Here is a 26,726-nt window from a genome sequence, read left to right as displayed (position 1 = left end):
TGTGTGTGTGTGGTGTGTGTATCACCGTCAATCAATGTTTATTAAAACATCTAAGGCCTATGTCCAACACATAAATTAAAATTTAAATGTCTCCAGGGCATGTACACTGGTGGGTTGGATGAAATCTTAGTTTGAAGGGAATTTCTACACTTGTTTTTCTTCCTCTTTATTCATTCAAGGCTTAATTCCTGTCCACCTGCTTTCTCTTGGGACTCTGTGAGCAGTAGCAAGGACTCTTCAAGAACACAGAAAATGACTGGCTTTATAAATGCATACAATTTAGAAGGGAGGTCAGAAACAGAAGCATTAAATTAAGTGTCATATAATTAACACACAACATTAATAATTAATGTTATAGTAGGAGCATGCATTTTGCGTCATGCAAGAAAAGAGGGGAAAGACATACCTCTTCTTGGAAGAAAAGTGTAGTGCTTCATAGAATAATGGTCTTTGAACTTGGTCTTAAAGGGTGAACAGACATGTAGACAGAGCAGCCATTTTCAGGACCAGCCTTGTCTCAGTGAGGAGCCCCGAGCCCTAAACGAGAGACTGTTCATGAGACAGTCTTGTTCTACCTTGAAACTCCACCCTTCCTTAACAGTTTCTCTATCTGATTCAGGGTTAGTTCCCGCCTTTCCTTCTCTTCACTACTGAGCTGAGTCTTTGCAGCCATAAAGCTGGGCGTCAGACCTATAACTCCCTGTGATGCTGCAGATGAAGTCAGCAGTGAGCCTCCTTCCTCAGAGTTAGCCTTGGAGTGGGCATTCCTTTTGCTAATAGAAAGCTGCTGCTACTATCACACTTAAGATTAGTCCAGCTTGGGCTTCCTCTCTGTGTTAGGTGGGGCTTAGATATTTCCATTACCTGCTTGTCTACTTTCTGGTGGAAAGATGCCATTTTTTACTTCCGGTCCAGTTCCTGATACGAGATCCCCTCTGTTGGTGGGGACCAGTAGAGGCTCAGCTGTCTTGCAGGTTTAGCTCTGTGCTCCTCCTCCTCCCATCCTCCAGGATACCCAGGATCCTATCGGCTACCATTGTAGAATTGTTTTGTGTTGTGGCAGCCTGGCACAGAAGTGCTAAATCTTTACCCTGATTTCAGCCAAGACTGAAATGTTTAAGAAGTTGAGGATATCCATTTTCCAGTCTTTATCATTATTGTGTAGTAATACCATTCAGTGGGGCTTACAGATGACTCCAGTGTCACTTTGTCCTCAGAGGATCCCTGCACTGGGCTCTGTGGCATTGTACTTCTGTGTCCCACATGCTAACCTGGGTGGGTCAGACTGTGCAAGGTAGAATAAGTACAAGGCTGGACACCTTTGAGCCCAGGAGTGCCAAGTGGGAGAGCCTGACCCACCAGTGCTTCCAGCTGGGGCAGATTTTTAGAAGGCTGAATCAGGCACAGATACAATGAGTTTTCTTCTTCTCAGTTTTAGGTCGTCTAGTTCCCATGAAGCTAGCATGGCCAGTCTTTTTTTCTGTTAAGAAAGAGCAAGGTCGAAGGCTCTGGAGTCAGAATACTTGTGGTAGCTATTTCCTGTTTTGCCACCACACTGCACACGTGCCCTCCTTTTGGTTACAACTCCGCAAACTCCCTTTAAGGATCTGTTCCTGCTCTCTGGGCTGCAGACTTAGTGGGATTGTCACAGTATAGACCTGTATCCCACCCTGCCCCAGGCAGACAGACTGTCTTTCATTGGAACTTGAGTCTTAGGTGAAAGGACATCAAGACAGAGGTAAAATAGAGCTGATTCATCTTGATGGTGACAACTCAGGTAAGCTGTGCTGTACTCCCCAGAATCACTCAGGCTCTTGTCTTCATCAGGGTGCCATTACTGTGATACACTTCTTTCCTGGTGAAGTTAGCCCTGTGTGGACATGTGTTGCCAGCCCTTTAAAGCACTAACTGATACACTGCCCTGGGAAGCTTACTTTCTGAAACACTTTAAGTATACTGCTCCTGGAGACATGATAGACTTTATTTGTCTCCCCTGGAGACTAGTTTCTCTTCCTGGTGATCTCAAAGGACACTGTGTGTTACTGCCTTTCAGATAGTTGGTTTGTGTGCCCTCTTGATGGGGTCTTGGTGTGGTCTTCAGGTGTGGAAAGCAGATTATGAAAAGCCTATGAGAACTGGACACAAGCAAGGCGAGATGCAATTAATTGCTTTTACCTGTAGACTGAGCTAGGCACAGCCACCCCCCCGCACCCCCCACCCCCGGCCAGGCCACTAAACAGGGAAAGGCACAACAGCTGAGTCTCCTAAGCTTGTGTTCAGAGAAGCAGGAATGCAGGTTTCTCCTGTTACAATGTCACGCCCCTCACCCCTCCCTGAGAGCTGCTCCACCCCTGTTTGCTGCTATTTATAAAAGTCCCACTGAAGGAGGAAGGGGGGGCTTTTGTCTTGGGTTTTTTGGGCTTTGGCTTTTGCTTTGGGAAGTGGGGCTTCTGCCTTTTGTTTTGGGCTTTTTGGTGTGGAAGCTTTTGGAAGGGAAAAGAATTACTAAGGGGAAATTGCTGAAGGGAAAAGAATGGCTAATAGGGGTTGATAGAACGTCTGCACTGAGAACTTTAACCTAGGCCTTAGAAAAACTAAGCTAAAGAAAGAACTTTAACATAGGCTTTAGAAAGCTAAGCTAAAGAAAAAATTTTATACATATGTCTTAGAAAAGCTAAGCTAAAGAAAAGCCAAAGACAACATGGGACAGGGCAAGATAGAGGGCCAAGACTTTAAGAGTTATGCATATGCAGTTTTCAGGTGTGGCTGTTACAAGTCTGAGCACCAGGCTTTAAGAAAGCTAAAGAGAGATGGGACAGTACAAGCCTGGAGGCAAAAGACTATAAGAGCGATTAAGCTAAAGATAAGCTAAGAGAAAACATGGGACAGTGCAAGACTAAGGAAAGAGGTTTTAAAGAACTGCAAGGAGTAAGGCCTTAAAGAATAAAGATAGAGAAAAGAAACAATGAGGGTTGGGCATCTCCACCCAAGCTCCCAACACACCTGACCCCACTTTCTGTCTGTCTGTCTATACTATGTCTTTTCTTAATCTCCAGTTGCCCCCAGTTAAGCCCAGTTAGGTTCAGTAATAACCAGGAGTGAGAAAGAAAGCTTGCTCTAACAAAGGAAGGAGGGAAAAAACAGTGCCTCCTTCACTCAAGGTCCCCAGAGAACTTTGGAAGCAGTGTGAAGGATGGATTGAGAGGGAAGGAATTAGAAGCAAAATCCCACTAGGACTTCAGTGTAGTAGCCCAAAGAGAAATGACACGGGATGTGTGAGCTAAAGCTGAGAGGCACAGAGGAGGTAAAAATGTGAATAAAAACAATTTGGTAAGTCTGCAACTTGTTCTTTTTTTTAGTGTATGTCATCTGTTGTTTTTTTAATTAGCATATATCAAATTATACATAGGGGTTTCACCATGATATTCCATGAATGAATGTAATGCAATTTGCATTTGTATTTTTGTCTGTTTTTGGTGATACTGGGGTTTGATCTCAGGGCCTCATGCTTGCTAGGCAGGTGCTCTTCCACTTGAGCCACTCCCTCAGCCTTGCAACTGGTTTTAAAATAAGATACTGAACCCACTGATAGAAATGGTTGAATGATTGAAATTTAACACAAATTTAACAAGATATCTTCATGGAAAATGATGTAATCTTTTGGTCAGTCCTCAATATTACTTTGTAACCTATCAGATAAATGGATCAGAATCTAAATTTATTATTTCTAAGTCTAAACTATCAGTTTTTAAAGATTCCCTTAAGTTATAACTTTAATACAATATAAAAATCCATACATGGCCTTTATAGGTGATATTTTAAGAAGAAAAAAAGGGCAAATAAAAAAGACCTATTCACTATATGAAAGTTTCCTGTAATATTTATTTCCTTTTTTGGTGTCAGCATGAATCCATATTCAGTACTGGAAATCTTAGATATTTTCCAGTCATTTTGCCTGTTGCACAAATTATAACTCAAAACCATGTGAAAGTTATTTGGAAATCCTTTGGATAAGTATGCAGAAAATTTCTTCCCCCATCACCCACTTTATTATAAAGTTAGATGTAACTTTCATTTGCAGGATGATTTTGTTTTAAAAATGCATTTGACAATCTGGGATTCTTTTTTGCCCATTTTGAAGTTTCAGTCTTTTCTAATGGAAGTGTTGGTTTTTCACAGGTTTTTGCTACTGACCTGGACAGTGGGCTGAATGGCCTGATTGAGTATTCAATTCTCTCTGGCAACCAAGAAGAAGCCTTCAGCATTGATGCAGTGAGCGGTATGATAACCACCAGCGTGGTGCTGGATTATGAGTCCACTGGCTCCTACAGGTGTGTCCAGGACCCCATCCATGTGATCAGCTGCTCTGCTTTGTCTCTCTCAACACTGCCACTTTGGGTTCAGCTTCCTGTTGTGTAAACTGAGATGTGAAATGTACTTTTCCTTTGATACAAATTACTGTCACCCTTTTTGACACGTTAAAATAGTCTTAGAAATATTTGCTTTCGCAAATTATTTGCTCTTAGAAAAAGTGATTGGAGTAGCTTTAAGATTTTATGCATTTGTGATATTGCTAAACACTCAGTGAGAGACATGACAATGTCTATGAAATGCTTACCTGAACTATAGTTGCCCTCTTCAAATGTTTATTCTCACTCTTTTCACAGTCAGTGAAGACTGAACTACATTTCTTTGTAATTTTTTTTGATGGTCCTGGAGATTGAACTCAGGACCTTGTACTTGCTAGGCAAGCACAGAACCACACCCCCAGCCCTCTATTCCTATTTTAGTTATCTTTTAGATAGAGTCTTGCTGGGGGCCAGTCTTGGACAGCTGTTGTCCTTCCTCTGCCTCCCCATCCACAGCTGGGATGACAGATGTGAAATACCATACCAAACCCTCTTTTTAATTTTTCATTCTTAGTTGTGTATGAAAGCACAACCTTTTCATTAGGGTCCTTCTTGCAGTACTGTGTTCTAAACAGAAATGAACTTATTAAAAGCACACATTCAACATTGATTTTTTTTTTTTGGCATGGCATCTAGATGTGCTAGCCTTATGCAGAATTCTATAAGAGACAGTAATAGTGTCATAGGTCTTCTAGGTATTTTTAAAAGTCAGTCTAAACTTACATTCAGAGGATTTATGACATCCCAATTTATAAAGCAAAAAATTGTAAAAGTACATGAATGGATACTACTAAAAGAATGATGGTCCAACCCTTTCATGGAATACCATGAAACTGATTTTTAAAAAAGAAAAGGTAGGAGTCTTTTCTCCCATTTCCTGGTTAGGGGACAGGAAATATTTCTTTACCTCTTCCCCACAGCTTGTCTATACTTTGTCCTGTTATATTGAAATAAATCCTTGCTAAAACTTAAAAAAAAGGTATTACTTGTATTTGCTGATGAAGACAGAGCTCTAGAATATATGACTACATTAAGAAAGTACCAACTGCTTATACAGCATGACTGTTGAGGGAAAGCTCAACAGAAGTATTTCTGTTCTTGAAATACTTTTAGAAGAAGATGTTAACCTCATTTGTCTTTGGAGAAATAGCAAAACAGTTTGCCTTTCTTCTTTCATTGTTCTATTCTTTATATTTATGTCATATTTTTATGTTTTTCAAAGAAGCCTTGCATGAAGAGTACAGTAGTCCCCACATCTGTGGGGTATATTCCAAGACCCCTGGTGAAGAATAGAACCTTAGTACTGAATCCTGTCTATACAATGCTTTTTCCTAAATACAGGCAGCATTACTTCACTGATTTGTCCTTCCGTGCTTTATGCCCGTGCCTCCTTTGTATCACTGATGTTGTGCCTTTGGGTCACTAGTAAGTAAAGTAAGAGTTACTTAAACACAAGCACTACTATACTGCAATGGTTAGTTGATCTGATAACTGGGATGACTACTAAGTCACTAAAGGGCTGGTGATACATACAGCGTGGATACACTGGACAAAGGGATGATTCACCTCTTGGGCAGAGTAGGGCAGTATGAGATTTCATCATGCTACTCATAATAGCACACAATTAAAATTATGAATTGTTTATTTCTAACACTTTCCATTTAACATTTTTAGATTACCTACAGTTTGACTGACTACAGAGCTCTGAAATATATGAAAGAAATAACATGGCATCATATAGTGCTTACACAGCATTCCCCACTTACATTCCCCACTTACTGTGGGTAATTTAAACTGTGGAAAGCAAAACTATGGAGTAGGGGTACCATATTTCATTCAATCTTCACACCCCGCCCAAAGAAGTTAAGGTGAACATATTATTTATTAATAAGGCAATAGACATACAGTGGCTTGCTCTAGGTCACAATATGATTTAGGGATCAAATTTGGACCTAAAACCAGGAATTCTGATCCTGAGTCATCTGATTTCCACCATACAAGCTATGGGGCACCCCTCCTGTTTAGGGAGACAGGTACCCAAGGACTATGTCAATACTGCCCTGTGAGAAAAGTACAATATTTTCTTGTGGTTAAGCAATGAGAGCTAGTTACAGTGGAACATGTTACGGTGGATTGGAGTAATTAACCTCTATAAAAAATCCTGCAAACAAAAGTTTAATTAACTGTTTTGTTTTTTTATTTGTTCAATATATTTCAAAATACTGCTTCAAAAGTATTTTTTAAAGTTTTAAGACCTTACCCTACATTACTACTAGAGATATTTAGTAATATTTTATTGTAATTAATTATTGTACTTAATTATAAATATGATTGTAAATACCTATTCCTGCTGCATTGTTCTATAGTAATTTTAAGCACGAAGTGTTTTCCCTCTCCATGGATGACAAGGGAAATCTCAGCCTAAGTGCTAGTTGAGTGATCACAGTTTCAAAGACTATTGACAGTCTGCTATGTTCCAGGAACTAAGCATTTTCTAACTATAATGACTTTCTGTTACAGTGTTCTTATTCAGCAGAGCCTAATTAACAATTATATCTAACTTTCAACTTTTTCCCATTTGCGTCATAGTTTTTATGTTCTCAACATTTAAATTGGTCCTGCTATGTAAAAATGGCTTTCTCCAATGCCCTATGAAGAATTTAACTCCAGGTTGGGAGAAGCAAAAGCTGAGACAAGTTGAATCCACCCCGCCCCCAGCTATACACACACACATGCGTACACACACACACACACACACACACACAGCCTCTAGCATCACCAAACAAGGGAGTATTGTAAGCTTCCTGCCTCTCCAGGCTTTCTGCACACCCACTCCCAGCCCTGCCCACCAAATGGCTTCAATTTTCTTCAGCATTTTTCTTGATAGTTAAGGCAATGAAAAATGTAGGATAACTTCTTCCATGGTCGGCTACCCCTTTAGTGCGTGCTTTGCAAATGATGTCCTTTAGCTTTCAACCTTTCTTTACTTTTGAAGTATTACTATTTTGTCTTGTGAAGGGAAATGTTCCCAATTCTATCCCTTTGTTTTAAAATGTAAAATGAGGAAATCAAATAGTGTCAGTTACAATTCCACTAACTATAAATGTACCAAATTATTTTAGTTTTCAGAAGAGGACACATTTAAGAAAACTCAGTGGAAAAATGACAAATTATAAAATAAGTATTAAGTTCTCTCTGACTGAGAAATCTAGATTTATGAAAACTATTTACTAAGCAGGAGTTTGGGGATACAAAGACAAATGATATAGTTCTTGTTCTCAGGGAACTTAATAATTGAATCCCAGTAAACCATGGCAGAGAGCATATTAATAATAACTATAATAGCCATTTCTAGGATTCTTGTTTTGCCTTTGTTTTCTAATTGAGTTCTTATGATGGAGATTATTTTCACAATGAAGAAATTAAACTCAAAGAGGTAAAGTTGTTTAGCAAATGATACAAACTACTTAATGCTAAAACATGATTTTAGCCCATGTGAGTGGCCATTATTAGTGCTTCCTAGAAAAAAGTTAAAAGTTTCAATAACATGAACAAATAAACCCCAGCTTGCAATTGTGAAATAGTATGTGGTTAAATGTGAACATACACAAGTGGAATTTGAGTCACTGTTTCCAACTACTTGGCTAATAACTGATGTGGAGACACTTATCATGGTTTAAATTGGCAATGGGAATTCACATTAGGGCCCTAATTCTTAATCTTTTGAGGGACTTTAAATAAAAATGAGCAAAAAATCCTAGGCAACTTATTATTAATATAGATGTTTAAAATTCAACTTCTCCAGCATAAATATTCAAGATGGAAGAGTAATTCTTTGCTGAAACAATACTCAAGTAATAGTAAACTCTTCACTGAATGCTTACTTTGACTGTGAGAGAAACAAAAAAAAGGGCTGGCATCAGTCTCTTTCAAGGACATACCCCATGACCTAAGATCTCCTAGGAGGCCCTACTTCTTAAAGTTTCTGCCACTTCCCAGTAGCACCATGGACTGGGGACCAAGCCTTTACCATGGGGCCTTTGGAGGACATTATAGATTCAAACTATAGCAGGGACATGTTAAAAGTTGATTCAGCTATGTGTTCCATAGGAAGTTGATGACAATTTGAAATTATTCAATGGAGAAAAAGATAAAAAATGGCTCTGATATTTCTACATTGGAAAGAGAGGAATAGATGAGGATTATTATTTTTATTCTATGCAAGTTGATCCTAAAGAGACAGTGCAAGAGCAAAAGTGAAGGTTCCTCTTGGGAAAATGAATATAATGACCTGAAACTCAGAAAAGTGGTCTTTGTGAAGATTTAAAGTTGGGATTTATCCAGGGGCTTAATGTAAAAAGAAACTACCTAGGATGACCATGGGAACTGAGAATTTCAGAGTGCTAATTTATTGTCCTCTGAGGGCCAGGCAGAGCAATAAGAACTACAAAACAGACTCAAGGAATATGAAAAGCCAGAAAAAGATGGTGACATGGAAGTCAAAGGTAGAGGTTGTATATGTGAAAGAACAAGGCTTCTAAATGTGTTTGGATTAGAGTTTCTAGAACTTCCTCATTTTAAAATTTGTGCAAGGAATAAGCTGGTCCCAACCTGATTTTTAATAAGATAACTTAGTCAATATTAGAGTTGTAGGTTAATTAATATGCAGCTGTTAATTTAACATTTAAGTTGATTGATTTTCATTAACAAAAATATTCAGTGGATTAAGTAAGCAGATACAATTTCTTTTAACAAATGTTTTACAAACACCAGAAGTTTTGGGAGATCAAACAACAAATACTTCATTGACATTAGCTATTATCTTAGAGAGTGTCTATAAACTTCAATAAAAAGTATTTTATTTAAACTTAAATAAACTTTTGCCTTCTTTGACTAGTGTCCCAACAACAGTGCTTTTTGTGCACTGACCAGAATGCAAGGGCTTTCTACCCTTGTGTCTGTCTGTTCTTGAGTGAAGGCCAAGAGATTCACATGGTTCACGTGGCAGGGTTATGTCCTCTAGAGACTTCTCAACAAATACCATTGTGATCTGGAATTTCTTTTCCTTTTCAAACAAGGTTAAGTAAGTCTTTGAAGGTTTATAATGTTTATGTTCACAACTTGGAAGAGACCTTTGTGTGGAGACCCATTAAAGTGACAGAAAGCAGATTTAGTGGGTTGCAGAGTGAACACAATAGGAAGCAGAGACAATTATGACAGACTACTTTTTCAGTAATGTCATGTTGAAAGAAAAGAATATCATAGGGTGGTAATGAATCGGATTCGGTTGTGACAGTCAGGTGTTCTTCCAACATGGGCATGACTTTGACGTGTGTAGACAAAAAGAAGTACTCAATAGATAGATGCAGAATAAAAATTTTGATCTGTTAAATATATTCTCTGATTAAATTTTGTTATTAAAATGATGCATATATCTATATATTTTAAAAATCAAACAGGGGAGAATATCAGTAGACTTGGATTAAAGTCAGTAATCATTGTTTCACCTCACAACACTAAAGCCCTCTAGAAGCAGACACATTTAACTAGTTTTCTCTATTTTTATAAACACCAATATGCCTTTATAATTTTAAACATTATCCCATAAGTTCTATATTAGTCAGCTTTCCATTGCTGTGACAAAATATGTGAGATAATTAACTTATAAGGGGGGAAGATTGATTTATGGTTCAGTTTTAGAGGTATCAGTCCATTGTTGATTGGTCCATTGTTTTGGGCCTGTGGTGAGGCAGAACATCATTGTGGGAGTACATGGAACAAAGTCCTTTGCCTTGTGGTGGTGAGGAAGTGAAAGAGACACAGAAAGGAAGGGACTGGGATTCCAATAGTCCCTTAAAGGGTATACTCCCAGTAGTCTCACTTCCTTCTTTTAGGCCCACCTCTAAAGGTTCCATCATATCCCAAGAGTGTCACAGGCCAGGGACCAAGCCTTTATACATGGGCCTTTGGAGTACATTTCTTTTATAATAATGGCACCTTTCTTTTATAATGTTCAACATCCATTACCTTCTAAGACTCAAGATCTCCATGTTCATACCATAGGTTTTCATTGACTCAATAATCAGTGTTCACATTATATGACTATGCAAATGTTTGTTTCACAGCCAGGTCCTACTGTATGATTTTATTTCCTTTCATACATTGTCCCATCTCCCTTGAGTTAATAATTACCATTCTCTTTTGCTTGCCCAATTTGATATGTCCTTGTTAGTACTTAATTTCTTACAAATATGCCATTGGCTCTGTCATCTCACCTATGTTTTTCCTTCCACATGCCTCTCATCAAATATTCTATCAAGTCCTCTTTTTTCCTTGAGGACATCATTCATACTACTTTGCACCCTTCTTGTCCTGAATGGATGGTTTGGCTCACTGAGCACTGCAAGGCTGACATCCCATGACTTTGGTTTACTTCTCTCCAAGGCTAGGCTCATGGATCCAAAGTCTCATGTTTTTTTTTTTAATGTTCTCTTCCAGTAGCTTTGTAGAGCAAACTCTGAAAATGCCTGCATTGTATTCTCACATGTGATTTAGACAATCAAAGTTGAAAATATCTTTAAGAATTTTGAAGGCATTGCTCTTTTTTTCTAGGGTTGCAGCTGAGGAGTCTGATACAGTTCTAATTCCTTCACTTTTATGATTCTTCCCCTGCTTTTTGGAAGTTTTTAGGTTATTCCTTTTTTACATTATATTTAGAAATCTCATTATATGCTTTGATGTGAGTCTCTTCTTGTGCTGAATACTCAGTTCTGTTAAAGAGATGTGTTTCTTTTTATTTTCCTGCATTATTTCATTGATAATGTCCTACCCTCTTTTTTTATTTGTGTGTTTGTTTTTTTCTTAGGGTTTTTGTGTTTTTGCTTTGTTCCTTTTTCCTAGATCCTATCCTATAGGTATTCAATAGATGTCAGTCCTATCCATGTATTGGATTTTCTTGATGGATCGTTTGGTAATTATATATATTTTTTCCTACTTTCCATTTCTTGTTTTTTTTTTTGTGGTTTATATTTATTGTTTTATTTCTCTGGGATATTTCCTTAATTTCAATTTTTGAGGGGGACTTTTATTTCTCCCAGAAAACTCCCTCAGTGTTACTTATTCAAAGTGTGAACTTCAGGCTTTTACCTGGGAGTGCAGAGCAGAGGGCAAGAAGGACTGGATGCTTCTGGACTGGGGCATGAAGTAGTCTTCCTGTCTCTAGCTCAGTACTGTATCCCACTCTCTGCCATATCTTGAGTCCCTCTCCTTGTTTACACGAAGTTGCTCCTCACTCATCCTTATCTTCCTCTAAATGTATTTTTAAGAGACTTTGTTTTTAGAGCAGTTACAGGTTCACAGTGAAAGTGACAGGAAGATATAGATCTATCCCATACATTGCAGAGCCCCCACAGATGCCCAGCCTCCTCATTTTTACTACTCCCCAATAGAGTAGTACATTTCTTACAATTAATGATGCCCCATTAACGCATAGTTATCACCCAAATCCATAATTTGCATTATGGTCACGTTTGGTGTTGTAGTTTCTGAATGCCCTTAATTTCTGATTTTTAATCTCGTATATCTTCTTGAAATTTTGATACTTCTCACCCATTTCACCCATGAATACCTGATCCCATTTCCTTTTTTAGCTTACATTTACTTGAAATTTCCTTGCTATCATGTTAGCAGAATTGGGAAGAAGAGAAGATAAACTTGAGAAATCAATCTACCATCTTTCACCAGAAGTCACATTTCTTCTCACAGGCGTTTCTGATGTTGGCCGATATTTTAATTTTTCTTAGAATTTCAGAAAGAACAAAAAATTCTTGGTAGACATTTGAGATACAGTTGAGAGACAGTCTTTGAAAAGTTCTTTGCCAACAACTTCAGTATTTTAATGTAATCACGCCAGATCCTGCCTGGTCAAAGGCCTCATTTTAAGTAGATCATGGTGAAAGAAGCTTCCACACTTGGGAGAATAAGGAAAATGTGCTTTGAACTTAGAATGGGACTGTTCTACATCTGGTCAGTTTCATTTATAGTCTTTGCTGGTCTGTAATTAGGGCAGCAGTTTGTAACATGAAGCCAATTGGACGGGTTACAACCAATAGCTTCACAGGGACTGCCAAGGAGCCTTCAGAGATGGTTTGAGGTCTCACAGACCCTGTGAATAAAATCTCTACAGATGTACTTTCATAATTTTTCACTTTTTCTCCACTTTTTCTTCATTGAGAAGCCTTTTTCTTACAATTTTATTTTGAAATCAAATACCATTTATGAAAGAATCTCATTTTTTTCACCTGCCATAGATATTGCATAGAATCCTTGAGGTGGAGACATTACAAAAGTAAGGGTGGTTATGTCTTTAATGAAGGCATAACTTTGATGTCTTGACTGAGATTTTAGATAACATGGTGGGGTGTGTACCTAACTGATGGTCATGTTCACAAAATCATGATTCCATGTGGAATTGTTCCTACTACAGGCCTGTGACATTCAAGTTATTGTTCTGTTGAGATCCCAACCCTGCTAAGGTAGAAGAAGGCAGCAGCCTGTGGGCTTCAGGAATGACAGATGAACAGTGATCATTTGCTTTCAAGTGGAGTTCGAACCAAGAGAGTTTGATGCTTTTTTTTCCATCATTTTTAAAATTTAGAATTGGAAAAAGAAAAGGCCTTTAAAAGGTGTGAATAACAGAAAAGAAAGTGTGTCCATTTTCAAGACTGTTTCATAAAAGTAGTCTATACAACTGGCTAAAATGAATACCACCGCTGAAATAGAGACTGTCTTCTGATTGGCATCTCATTTTATTGCTCAGCTGCGTACTCCCTGGACTCCATAGTGCTCAGAGGGAAGTGAAAATAAGCTAATTATTATACACGAGGGTGTTCTGTCTTTGTTATATAATAGATGTGTGATCTTGGGTAAATCTTGAGAAACCAGTGCTCAACACTTATTAAAGAAAAGAAAATAAGGTAGCACCTGCTATCAAGAAACTTACTTAAGAGGCAAACCAACCAAAAGTGATGAATGTCATGGCAGAAGAATTGAGGGTGCTATGGGAATAGCTAAGGGGAACCCCAATCAGATATTAGATGCAAGCTTTCAAAGGAACCAACCGAGTGTAAGGACAGGGATTCCAGGCAGAAGTCAGGATGCAGAAGGTCATGTGTACATGGTCTGGGTTTGGACAGCTTTGACATGGAGATGGAGAGCCAAGGAAAGGTTTAACTAAAGGAGCAAGTTTTCAAATTAGTGTTTTAGATCAAGCAGTTGAGTTGCAGTGTGGGAGATGGATAGGAATAGGTGAGACACTCAGTAGGGTAAGTCAAGTACTCCAGGTGAGTCTTTGCAATAAAAAATGCAATACATAGCAATCCAGATGAAAGGGATGGGAGGTTGGCTGAGGCCACAGGGACCAACATGCCCAGGACTTTCCTGGATTTCGTGCTGAAAATCTCATGTCCTAGTCTTAAAAAACACTAAAGACCCCTCATACTAGGAAATTATTCAGTCTTGGACAAAGTGGAATGGCTGACCATTCACTTTAGGATCTGAAGATAGGGGTGAACTGGAGAGGAACACTAATCCAAGAGACGTTTGGGTTATAAAATCAACCAGACTTTCAAAGTAATCAGTTGGATGTTGGAAGGGAGAAGTTGATTTTTTTAGCTGTCTTGGGAGTTGAACTAAAGGGTGCTCTACCACTCGAGTCACTCTGCCAGGCCTTGTTGTGCTGGTTATTTGAGATAGAGTCTCGTGTTATGCCAGGGCTGGCCTGGACCACAGTCATCCTCTTTTTGCTTCCCTGTGTAGCTGGGATGACAGGCACAATCACTGCATCTAGCCATTCGTTAACATGGGGGTCTCTTGGACTTTTTGCCTGGGCTGGTCTCAAACCACAGTCTTCCCCATCTTTGCCTCCTTAGTAGCTAGGATTATAGGCATGCATCATTGTGCCCAGATGTGCTAAAATTTGTAGCTTGGTTGATGGAGAAGCTAATTATAGCATTATTCGAGTCACTGGATTAAATTCTTTCAGGTTATGGCTTTTTACCTCTACTCTACAGTCTTAGCCAATCACTGAAATATATCAGTACAAAAGAATCTTTTAATGGCCCCAGGTTTTGTGGATATGATGAAATAGAAATTGGTATCCATATCCACAGAGTGCATAGAAGGGTGTGGGCAGTCTACCTATCCAAAGTATAGGTGCTGGAGTTTTTATTGTTTAGGTTGTTCCTAGTAGGACAGGATTAAAATTTGCAGTCTATCTCCCAGAACTGGCTCATTCATTTTGACATTAATGTTTCATGACCCCAGGCAGCTTGCTGGATTTGGTTCTCTAAACATGTCAAAAATAAATAACTGTCAAACTTCCATTCTTATGAAATAAATTCAGAAAAAGTCTAAGGAGAAATAAAAGTAGCTAGTCAGCTCATTTTTCAGTTTTCAACTAGATATTTATATTTATGTTTTTTAAAAATTCCTGGATTGTATAAAACATTCCCTGATTCTTTTCCAAACCAGCTTGATTGTGCAAGCCACAGATAGAGGGATTCCCAGGCTTTCTGATATGACTATGGTCAAGATACAAGTGACCAATATAAATGACAACGCCCCTGCCTTTCTCTCCTTGGATGCAGTAAAAATTGCAGAAAGTAAGTGTGACAATTTGGAGATGTGGTTTAACTTGTCTAATATCATTTATCATTTTTTTTCAGCCAGATGCTATATAAGACCTCAATAGCCATGCAAGCCAAGTAATTTTATCTTCATTTTAAAGGATAGAAAGAGGATGGTGACAAAGAGATTCAAATATCAAAAGGCGTTAAGTGCTAAAACTAGGATTTGCCTTCAGATCACGGAGGAGGCCACACCCCCATCTTTCAACTGCCATCCCTCACGTCATCTTTTTAAGTGTAGACTTTTTTTTATTTTATTTTATTTTTTGGTGCTACTTGGGATTGAACTCATAGCCTCACACTTGCTAGGCAGGCATACTGTCACTTGAGCCATACTCCCAGTCCCTTTTGCTTTAGTACCAGATCAGCCTAGACCACAGTCCTCCTACCTCTACCTCCCATGTAGCTGGAATGACAGGCATTTGCCACTACTCCCAGCTTATTTTTTGAAGTGGGGTCTTGTTAATTTTTTTCCCTGTTTGGCCTTGGACCAAGATCCTCCCCATCTATGCCTCCCATGTAACTGAGATTATAGGTGTGAGCCACCATGACCAACCCTTGTGTGGACATTTCTTAAATACCAAATCTATGTGTACCACACTAATTGTAGAGTTTAAAAATGTGAAGGTTGTAGTGACAGACCAATTAATGTTAATTGTTTTATCCCATAATTTGTGAATCCTAAATTTTCCATGGTCAATGGCTGCATTGGTGGAACCCAACTCATCTCTGCTTAAAGTTGAAAACAATGGTGGCCCTCACTTGCCTTCCTGTTTTCCCCCTTTCTTTTGAAATAGTGGGGTTTGAACTCAGGGCTTTGCACTTACTAGTCAGGCTCTCTACCACTTGAGCCACACCTCCAGCTCTGTTATGTTGATTATTTTTGAGATGGGGTCTTATACTTTGGCCTGGAGCTGATCTCAGATGGCAATTCTTCTACCTACATCACTCCTCACAGAGAAATCTCTATGCATAGAGATATTTTAAAGTATTAGATTCTTTTATTTGTAAAAAACAAAAAAATCCTCAATTTTGCCTCTCCCTTATTTCATATATTTTCATTTGATTTGATAGCAAGTCCAATCCTCAGCACAAGCAATGGTGTTAAAATACAACTATGTGCCCAGTATAAATATAGCCCAAGAATGAACTGCAGAAATCAAAACACACTGGATGGGGAAAGATGTGTTTGGTGCCTCTTAAGAATGCCTAAAACTGAAAATTAAGAGGCTTGTATACAGTGGAACATTCTGAGTATCTGGGCACTTTCTTTCCACTTACACCATACCAGAAGCTTAAACACAAAGATTCCTTCATGGGTGTTAGGCTGGAAATGCATGTGCACGAGACATGGGTTGTGTCATCTATCCTGTGATTTTTTTGTTGTAACATTAGAGATTTGCTTTCTTGCTTTTGTCACTAGCACTATGTATATTTTGTTTTTCTATACTATTAGTAATTTTGAGAATCAAATTTTAGAGAGGGAGTGTATGCACCTCTCCAGAAGAAATAACTCTGTGAAAATAAATACAAAGAAATAGATACTAATTTTAACATCCATATCTGAATATTTTCATTCAAAGCTAACTTGCTTTTCAAAATTTTGTGTTTTGTATTAATGTTTTGAGTAATATTATTCTTCACAGCCACGTACCCTAAGAATATATGATTTTGGAGGTGGCACTGGGGTTTGAATTCAGGTCCTCATGTCTGCTAGATAGGTGCTCTTACTGCTTGATCCACTCCACCAGTTTAAGATATGATTTTGATATAGAAACTAAACAGGACAGATAAGCACTTAGAAGGTCTCTTGAGTCTGGAATTGTATTGTAATCATATGATAGAAAAATATATAATATAAAAATTGAATATACCCTGCTTTTCAATTTCCTACTCCATGGTCAATTTTTACTTTTATTAGGCTCATAAATTCTTCAGAGTTTTTGTTTAGTTTATAATGAGCCTTGTATGAGAAATCATGCCAAGAAAGAGTAAATCACGTTGGACTTGAAATGAAAATACTTGGATTGAACTATTAAAGAAATGTCTTTCACGGGATGAATTTTAATGGAGGCTGACATCGGTCATGACTATTTCAGATTCTTTGCCTGGTGCAGTTGTGTCTCGGGTGTCAGTTCATGACATGGATACAAATCCAACTTTCACCTTCAGTTTTGCCAAAGAGAGCAGTCCTGGAACTAAGTTCTTGATGGATCAGAGCACTGGGGTGGTAATGTTGGTGGAAACATTGGATTTTGAAGAAGCTACTGAATACGAGCTGGCAATCCAAGTGTCTGACTCAGTGCACCACACGGAGGGATCCCTCCTTGTCTGTGTGTTGGACGCCAATGACAACCCACCAGTGTTTTCTCAAGATTTCTATCAGGTAACGTTTAAAGAGGTGCTGAGACCACTGTCAAAAGTGGAAGAACAGAGAGTTGATGTCAGCCTTCCATTTCTGGCACTCTCATGGAGGCAGACGTATTTACTGTTTTTAGTGCTAAGTTAATGTGGCAGGCTTTACCCTTAATATGGTGGACACTACAGATACATGTAGTGTCTCATTCAACTCAATTGAATAAGTAGGTAGGTCATTAGTTTTCCTAGTTTTTTTTATGGGGTTGTTGTTCAGTTCATAACAATTGGAACTTGCCTAATATTTAAAGAGCCACAGATAAGACTGGGAAGTTTAGATTATCTGAGATTTATTTGGTAAGATTCTTTCCTAGGCATATTTTTAGAATACACAGATTAATATTTTACAGCAACAAGTAGTGTGCACATCTATAGAGTGGAGATTTTAAATTTTAGGGCACAGAACATGTTTGCAGAAATAAGGAGGTAAAAGTGTTCCCTAAGGATTTGAAAATGAACTCGTGAAGGGAGCAAATGCAAGATTCAAGAATCAGCCAAGCAGGGCTACTCACATTGCCATTGATCCTCTGTGGGCATTTGCTTGACTTACACGGTGTGCCGATGTAGTAATGTGTGAGTGATTGTACTATCTTGCTGCACAGAAATCATTTCAGAAGAAAAATTTTCATAAAAACCAAAGGTGAATAAAATTCATTTTCCTGAATCTAGGAACTATTTATATATTATATGTTTTAATGTGTCAACTCTATACATTAATATGTCTATGAAATGCAGGTTGTCTTGTGTGGTTTCTGTAGTCAAAATGAATAGAATGACCTCATGTTCTGGCCCTGTGGTAAAAATAACTTTACCTTTAAGTGTGATGTCCTTTTCCCTCTTTTTCCTCAGGTTGCCATTCCTGAATCAGTGCCTCTGGGGTACTCAGTGTTGACTGTGTCAGCCACAGATGTAGAAAGCAGTGAGAACATTTCTTACAGAATCCTTTCCTCGTCTAAGGAATTTTCCATCGATCCTGTGAATGGTGAGTTATTTATAGTGCTTTAGAGTCTCACAGGTTTGAGTTATGGGGTAGAAACATGAAATAATCCTTTTGAATGCTCCTAAAAAAGTCCCCTACTGTCACTCCCTGGAATTATAGGCATCCCCTTCTTACTTATCTTCATGTCAAACCCTGCAGTGCCAGACACCAATGTTTGTTCTCTTCTCCAGTGTCTCAATGGGTGGAAAGCAAAAGATGGGTAAACGCTGGTAAATACCAGAAATTCAGAGACCCCAATGAGTAAATCCCCAGTTCATGTGCCCAACTAAGCACAGTTTAAATCATTATTCCAGGACTCAACAAGAATCAAAGTAATGTTAAAAGAATTAATTCAGTACTGAGGATTTCACGTTATTATAGTCTGGAAGCTGTTTTTCTAAGCCAAGTGCAAAAGTGCTCAGAAATAGCATTATATAGTCCATAAGGACAACGATAATCAAAAAGTGGAAATGATTCAAGCATCCATCTCAGCTAGACAGAAACCATTGTGGTGCTCTGATTTATTTGATTTCTTCTAAGGCTCTTTGCATTTTTATCAGAGAACAGGACATTTGTGGTTGTGAAATGCATTCAGACAAGTGATTCCAGATTAGAACAGTTCAGCAGTGTGTAAGGAAAGTGTAACCGTGAGTGGACCGTCAAAGCTAAATTCAATAAAATGTCCTAGAAAAGAACAGAACAGGCCTGGGATGTGTCATAATGTGTGTTCCCTTTACCCACCATTGTTGCATCATTCTAACAAGTGACAGCTGAGTTAAATATTAACCTCAGGATTACCTGAGAGAAGAATTTAGTTTGAAAATATCAGAGTGAGGCCCACAAAGAGTTGTAAAGGAAGAAATTGGTTATGTTATCAAGTCAGTTTAGCTCATAATGTGACTCTAATTGAAATGTGGTATTTAAATCTCAGCATTCAGCATTCTTTTCAGTGTCATACTTAAAACACATTTTACATACATGTTTACAAAATTATATGTTTCTGTATTTAATAGAATATCATGTATTAAATATATTTTACCATTAAGGGGAAACTTCACTCATTGAATTAACCATGAGCAGCAGGCACAACTCTGCTATTTTTACTGCTTTCATTGGGTTAGAGTGAGCATCAACCAGTATTTCCAGAGCAAATATCTTTAAAAAGTTGTTTGTGGTACTGGGGATTGAACCCAGGGAGTCACACATGCTAGGCAAGTGTTCTACCACTGAGCTACTTTCACAGCCTTTTAAAAACTTGTTAATTTTGAGACAGGGTCTTGCTATTTAGTCTGTCTTGCCTCAAACTTTTGATCCTCTTGCCCAGCCTCCTGAGTTAAGTGGGGTTACAGGCATTTGTCACCATACCTAGCTTAGAATAAGTATCTTACTGCCAGAATATCCCTATACATGTGTTTATGGTAGGAAAGTATAAAATTTTCAAACATAAATATATTTCCTTTAAAGAATAGTAGTGGAACAACTGAGTATGCAAAAATAAAATTCAGAAAAAACCTGTGGCAAAAGCACCCCCAAGTGGCATGTACATTTCAGATGAATGCCATGAGAATTACTTCTGGATCTTCAGTGCTATAAAAATGTAAATAAAATAGTTTAAAATTTCCATTTGAACTTACTTTTGGTTGTAACTCAACACATCAGCAAATAACTAAATCCATTTAAATATTCAGTAAGTATTTGCTGATTAAATGGATCATGAACATTTAATTTCACAACATTGACACTCTGTGTCTTGTTTTTTAGGCACCATATTTACTGTCAATCCTGTATCACTTCTGGATAAAATATCAACAATCCGACTTCTTGTTGAAGCCAGTGATGGTGGAATTCCTGACCTTAGGGCTCTCACATTAGTAGAAATAGAAATCCGAGATATGAACAATCATGCCCCTGAGTTTGCTACAGAGTACTATAATCTCAGCTTGAGTGAAGACACTCAGGTAGGAAGCACAGTCATCACATTTTCAACTGTTGACCACGACTGGACGCTCGAAAACATACATGTTGAATATTTCATCGTCAGTGGTGATCCACAGGACTACTTCCACGTGGAAACTCATTTGATTCACTCAGAATATCCTTTTAAGCAAGTTGGTTCTCTTGTGTTGCTTCACAGTCTGGACAGAGAAACCATTGCCAGCCATCAGCTTGTCATACTGGCATCGGACCTTGGCTGCCCTCCACTCAGTTCCACAGCTGTCATATCCATACAAGTACTTGATGTCAATGATAGTCCGCCCAAATTCAGCAGTCTGGAATATCAAGCCCATGTCAAAGAAAGTACTCCTCTAGGGAGCTACATTACTGTGGTCTCAGCAAATGACCTTGACTTGGGGTCCCACGCAGAAACCGTCTATAGCATTATCTCTGGAAATGAGAAGGAACATTTTCACTTAGAAGAAAAAACTGGAGTCCTTTATTTGGTGAAACCTCTGGATTATGAAGAAACAATAAAATTTACTTTAACTGTCCAAGCTTCTGATGAAGAAAAGAAGTACTTTTCTTTTGCAGTTGTGTTTATCAATGTCTTAGACGATAATGACCACACTCCTCAGTTCATGTTCTCAAGCTTGAGTTGTGTTGTTCCGGAAAATCTGCCTGTCCGCTCCACCATATGTTCTGTAAGTGCTTTGGATTTTGATGCAGGACCATATGGAGAAGTGACCTATTCTATTTTATCACCCTGTCTTGTCGCCCATGGAATTCCTCCTGCTCGGGATCTCTTCGTCATTGACTCTTTAACAGGTGACATCTATGCTAAACAAATCCTTGACTATGAAAGTGTCAATAAGTACTGCCTCACAGTTCAGGCCAAAGACAGAGGTGGTTCAACAGCCTCCTTAATAGTCTGGATAGATGTTGAAGGGATAGATGAATTTGAACCTGTTTTCACTCAAGATCAATACTTTTTCAACCTCCCAGAAAAGAATCAAGGAAGACAGCTGATTGGTAGAGTAGAAGCCTCGGATGCAGACGCTGGTGTGGATGGGGTCATTTTTTACTCCCTTGGGACTTCATCTCCTTTCTTTTCAATAAACAAAACCAATGGTAACATTTACTGGATTAGAGACCCTCCCCTAATAAACAGTCAAGTAAGCAAAGAAGACACCTTTGAAATGAAAATAATTGCTCAAAGCCCCAAACCAGGCTCCAAGTTCACATCCTGCAGCGTGTTTGTCAATGTGTCCTTGTCCTCGGAAGGAAACAGTGCCACAATATCTGTGGACAGCTTCTCCCTCAGCCTCACTGTCTCCTCTTTAATGTTTCTGTTACTCATCTGCATTCTGATTGCACTGATTTTAAGATATAAACAAAAAAACACGCTACATTGTTATGAAGAGAAGAAGATGTCACCCTCTTTAGATGTTGATCTGAGGCTGATAGGAGAAGCCACAATGCTCCAGGAGGTAAAGGAGTGCAGGGAGGAGGCAGGGCCCAGGGGTGCCATGCCCGAATGGTTGGGCTTAATAAGCATCATGGAAAAGGACATTGCCAACATGTATAGGCACTCAAATTCCAGTGGCCACTGTTCTGTGGAAGGAGAAACTGCAGAAGATAAGGAAATCCAGAGGATAAATGAACATCCTTACAGAAAGGACTCAGACTCGCCTCTGAGTGATCAGGGGTCCAGGGTGCCAGACTCAGGGATCCCCAGGGACTCAGACCAGCTCTCCTGCCTGTCTGGGGAAACCGATGTGATGGCCAGTACTGAAGCAGCAGAAGCCAGTCACACATTTGAAGGAGGAGATGGAGGCAAAGGCTGCAGTGCCATCTATGTTCAACGTAATGTGCTTCCCCAGGCTCTGCAGAAGCGAGACACAAAAGGTGTCCTGGCTGATGGCGGGAAAGAGTTTATTTCAGGTGATCAAGAAACAAGATGTGGGGCTTTTTCAGCTCAGATAACCTCTGAGCATAATGTTAGGGGAAACTATACGTGGGATTGTCTCCTCAACTGGGAACCCAAGTTCCAACCTCTTGCGTCAGTATTTAATGACATTGCAAAACTGAAGGATGAACATTTACCTATGCCTGGTATTCCAAAAGAGAAGTCTTTTGTTTTTCCACCACCTCTGATAACAGCAGTAGCCCAGCCTGGAATTAAAGCAATTCCACCAAGAATGCCAGCTGTAGCCCTGGGGCAGGTACTTCAGAAATACCCCCGCTCCCCCCTTCTCTACCATGGTGGTTCCCTGCCAGAAGCCATGACCCCCAACTTTTCCCCATCTCTTTCCCTGTTGACTATGCAGACCCCTGCCAGGTCGCCACTATTGTCAGATGGAGAATTATTAGAGACACAAGGGAGTGGTACGTGTTGTGAACTGAAAGAAGATGAAGTTCAAATCTAACTAATTACTCACCATCAGCCACAAATGGCTCAACAAACATTCTTGAGCAACTTCCTCTGGATTGGTTTCATTCTTACCTAAAAGTGAATGACCTCATTTAGCCAGGGTCTTTTAAACCTCCCATTTAATTTTCTTGAATTTCTTCTGCCTTAATAAGAAGTTATTTCTTCTTTTAGCCTTTATGTTTTGCTCTCAGGACTTAGATTTGTATATATCAGTTACTATATATTCTGCTATACCTGGTTTTCTGTATGATTAGATTTCCAAAAGACACAATGAACTTTACTGACTGCCAAAACATTTATATGAAAATAAAACATAAGATACCTTGGTCATGTTACTGCTGATGATATACCTAAACCAAAAATGTAATGGCAGGATGGAGAAGGACTTTAGGACAGAAAGTAACACAGGAGAAATCAGGAGAGGTCAACTCAAGTTTTAAGTCAAAGTGACAGTCCATGGAACTGATACTTTTAAAGATGTATTTCTCTGTTTTCCCTGTATACCCTCCTTGAGCCATTATTTGAACTTTAAAGTAGTGTCTTTGGGAAATCTAATGAAAAATTAAGACTGAAACTTGTCATAACTCTATACCAGGAGGGTGAAACAAAAGTATCCCTGATTAAATGAGATGAAATGCCAGGATCAATAGTAGCAATAGTTATGTGGGTGCCTGCTACCTGACACATAATAGCTTGGCTTTCCTTCTCTGCAAATGATAATTTTTTTCTTCAATGCTCTTTCTTTTCACAGAACTTGGATACAGACATAAAACCTCAAAGTTTAATTTATAGAAATTTCTTCATTTGATTTTCTTCTAGGTATAGTAATTTGCAGTATGAATTTATCCACTCAATATCCATTTTTAAAGTTTGTGTAGATAAAATTATGTTATTAGCTAATTCTAAATTTCAGAGTAATTTAGTGATATATTTTTAAATGAAGTTTTTTTTATATAAAAATTTCTACTATAAAAGTTAAGAACGGATGTCAGAAATTCTTCTTCCACTCTCTCATACTCACATTAAGCTGTAATTGTCATTATGTAAGCCAGTTTGGAAACATGGTGAAAATAATTCTGTTTTTGTATAGTTCTTATTTTAGAGATAGAGTAGTCAGTGGTTGTCTGGTGCTCACATGGAGCCCTTCCCTTTGATGAACCTGAGAGTCCATTAAAGATGCCTCCCTGTCAGGAAGACAGAGTGCATCATGGTGACGATGGGTCTGTAATTATCCTCTTATGGTTGTCATCCTCTTCTGGTTGGCACAATGGCCAGGATTTAGGATAACAGTTTAGGAATTCCTACAAGAAATCTCAAGAGTGTCTGCACAGTTTTTTTAGGAGGTGGTGGTGGGATTCTGCTACAAAAATACTTCCTTTTTGTTTTTTTCCAGGTGCTTAATCGGTGAAATTATGTGAGATAATTTCTCTTCACTGAAAAACATTGCAGGTGCAATGTTTGATGTCTAGCTTTGTAGATAAATAACTTGATGTCTTCCTATACTGATGTTATATATTACTATATATCTTTGTTGACTCAAATTGAGAACATTTGTGTAAACTCACATTAATAAGTGTATGAAACATGAAGGTTTTAGACAAGCCTGGAATCCTAGGGAAAGTCTTTTAGGTGTGGAACATATAACTATCACAGCACTGATCCATGTTTCTGCTTTTCTTCTTGACATCTGGGGAAGAAATTTCATGACTTTTGTAAAAACACACCCAGTTATTTTAGTGTTTTAATATTTATTGTCTCTTCAACTCTTTTCAGAAGATTGTGTGGTGCAGAGAAAGAAATTCTATAACATTTTTTTCTTACCATGTGTGAAAGTTTCATTTTGCAACAGAATTATTTCTGGAAACCAAGAATATTTTGTTGTTTTTTTAGGTGCACAGGTTCTTCATTTACTTATACTTAAAATTTTGAGTTATCCATCTAACACTTCCCTAAGTTATTTGCCTGTGATTTACTATTGAACACGATTCTGTATTTTTTAACTATTTCATAAAAACAGAAGACATGAAGTATTTAGAATTCTGTACCAATAGTTAGTGGATCTTTAATTGATGGCTTTATTAACACTACTTTCACCACCAAATGACTGCCACAAGCGGGGTTGATGGTGAAAAAAAAATGTGAACATGGTGCTTAAGTGTTTGTAATAAATCATATGTCAGCCCTTTCAATTAGAGTGCTTTTTTCCTAATTTCTACAATGTAATTTCTACAGTTTGCCTTCAAGTTTAGTATTAACTTGCCTCATATGTTCTGTGTTACTTTGCTGGTCTCTACACTGGCTTTAGCACTCTGGAGGGGGTACAGAACTTGTTAGTGGAAAATCATATTAAGCCCCAAATTCATAAGCTATAAAATAAAAGACAGTTGTCTCTTGTGGAATTTTGGCTGCCTGAAATTCTGGACTTTCTTATTGGCAGCCTTAAAAATACTGGTGTAAATCAATACCAAATGGATATCAAAATTCCATGTCCTAGTGGTAATCATTGAATTGGCTTCCAAAACAGATTCTTGGGCAAATAAAAGGGAAAATGCTGTATCTTTAGGGATTTGATCATTTCACTGTGTTTAAAAATATTAGAATGTGTTACCCACTACTGGCATCCTCCAGGTATGCACATTTTGTCCATGTCAGATGTCCAATTGGGACAGGGTTTGTGTCAGCACCTTTATGGGGAGTTCTCCTGGCTATGTTTTCTAGGCATGATAGGGATGAAAATTAATTATTTTTAAAGTTCTGTCCAAATATGCACTTTGTTTCTTTTGTTTTCTTTTGCCATTGTATATATACCTGAACTTTAAGTTTTTAAAAAAGCAAATAGACCTAAGGATCTAATCTAATGACCCACTTCAAAGCAATGAAATAATGGAGTGAATATGGCTAAGATGATGCTCGTATGGTATGAATGATAAGCCTGTTGAGTTTATTTTCATGGTATGTTTTACTCTAGCTGGAAAGTACAGAGCCATCTGTTCAGTCGAGGCTGGGTGATTGAGAGTGGGAGTCTACCCTGTACAGGAGAGCTTTCAGGGTGGGCCAAGCTGCAGAAGCTTTGCTTAAGACCTAAACCAGGTGTCACTGTGAGTTTCTGCCCATTGTAGACATGGAGGGAGAGAAAGAAGACATGGAGAGAGGGAAGGGAGACAAGGAGAAAGGCAGAGTAAGAGACAGAAGAGAAAATAGAGGATTAAATCTGAAATGGAAGAATCTAGAACACAGATTAGAAATGCAAGAAGGTGGAAGGGTGAGGACTTTTAAAAGTTAATTTTGTTTTCTTTGTAGGCTTTTCCAGGCAGAGTCCCAGGCTGGGCTCAAACTCTCAAGTGCTGACTACACCCAGTTAAAAAGTAATGCTTATTGTGTGAAGATCTTACTGAGTCATTCACCCTTTACAAGTTCATCCTTTTGAGGAATCTCTTTTTTCCTGCTTCCTTTCTGTTCCTTCCAAATTGGTCCTTCCATTGTCTGACAATTTAAATTTATTAAGTTGTAAAACTAAATTTGGGTGATAATGAACTAAAATACACTTGACTATGAAAATGTGCATTTATTTTGTCTTTGAGTTTTTTTGGCGGGGGGGAAGGGATACAAATTTCAGAAAGAAACAGTAGGAGTCATTATCTTACCTTATTTCCCACTCCCCATGACTTTGGCACTGAATGTGGCACAGGATTAAGTAGTTGACTTTGAACATATAATACCAAGTAAATGGAAGTTCACAGGCATGTGGGACAGAATACAGAATTTTGGACCTTTTTTTTTTTTCTGATGGCTAATCTTTTTCCAAAAAATGAGTACTGCTGCTCAGTGGTTGTGATTTCATCATCAATTATTACATCTCACAGAATGTT

At 38.3% G+C, this 26,726-nt stretch overlaps 1 protein-coding gene across 1 annotated transcript in view; it reads left to right on the top strand.

Moving 5' to 3' along the window:
• Dchs2 (dachsous cadherin-related 2) overlaps positions 1-26,413 on the top strand; it is a 246,551-nt gene extending 220,138 nt beyond the window's left edge. Inside the window, exons 16-20 of the mRNA XM_074041332.1 lie at positions 4,180-4,331; positions 14,940-15,070; positions 17,194-17,480; positions 18,359-18,491; positions 20,250-26,413. Of these exons, the coding sequence (XP_073897433.1) occupies positions 4,180-4,331; positions 14,940-15,070; positions 17,194-17,480; positions 18,359-18,491; positions 20,250-22,852 (3,306 nt within the window). The 3' untranslated portion in view covers positions 22,853-26,413. The remainder of the gene's footprint in view (positions 1-4,179; positions 4,332-14,939; positions 15,071-17,193; positions 17,481-18,358; positions 18,492-20,249) is intronic.
• Positions 26,414-26,726: the final 313 nt, after the last annotated feature.

This window comes from Castor canadensis, chromosome 9 (assembly GCF_047511655.1).
Source record: "Castor canadensis chromosome 9, mCasCan1.hap1v2, whole genome shotgun sequence".
NCBI classification, from domain to species: Eukaryota; Metazoa; Chordata; class Mammalia; order Rodentia; family Castoridae; genus Castor; species Castor canadensis.
The sequence above is the reverse complement of the archived record's forward strand: the minus strand, read 5'-3'. Positions and strand labels throughout refer to the sequence as shown.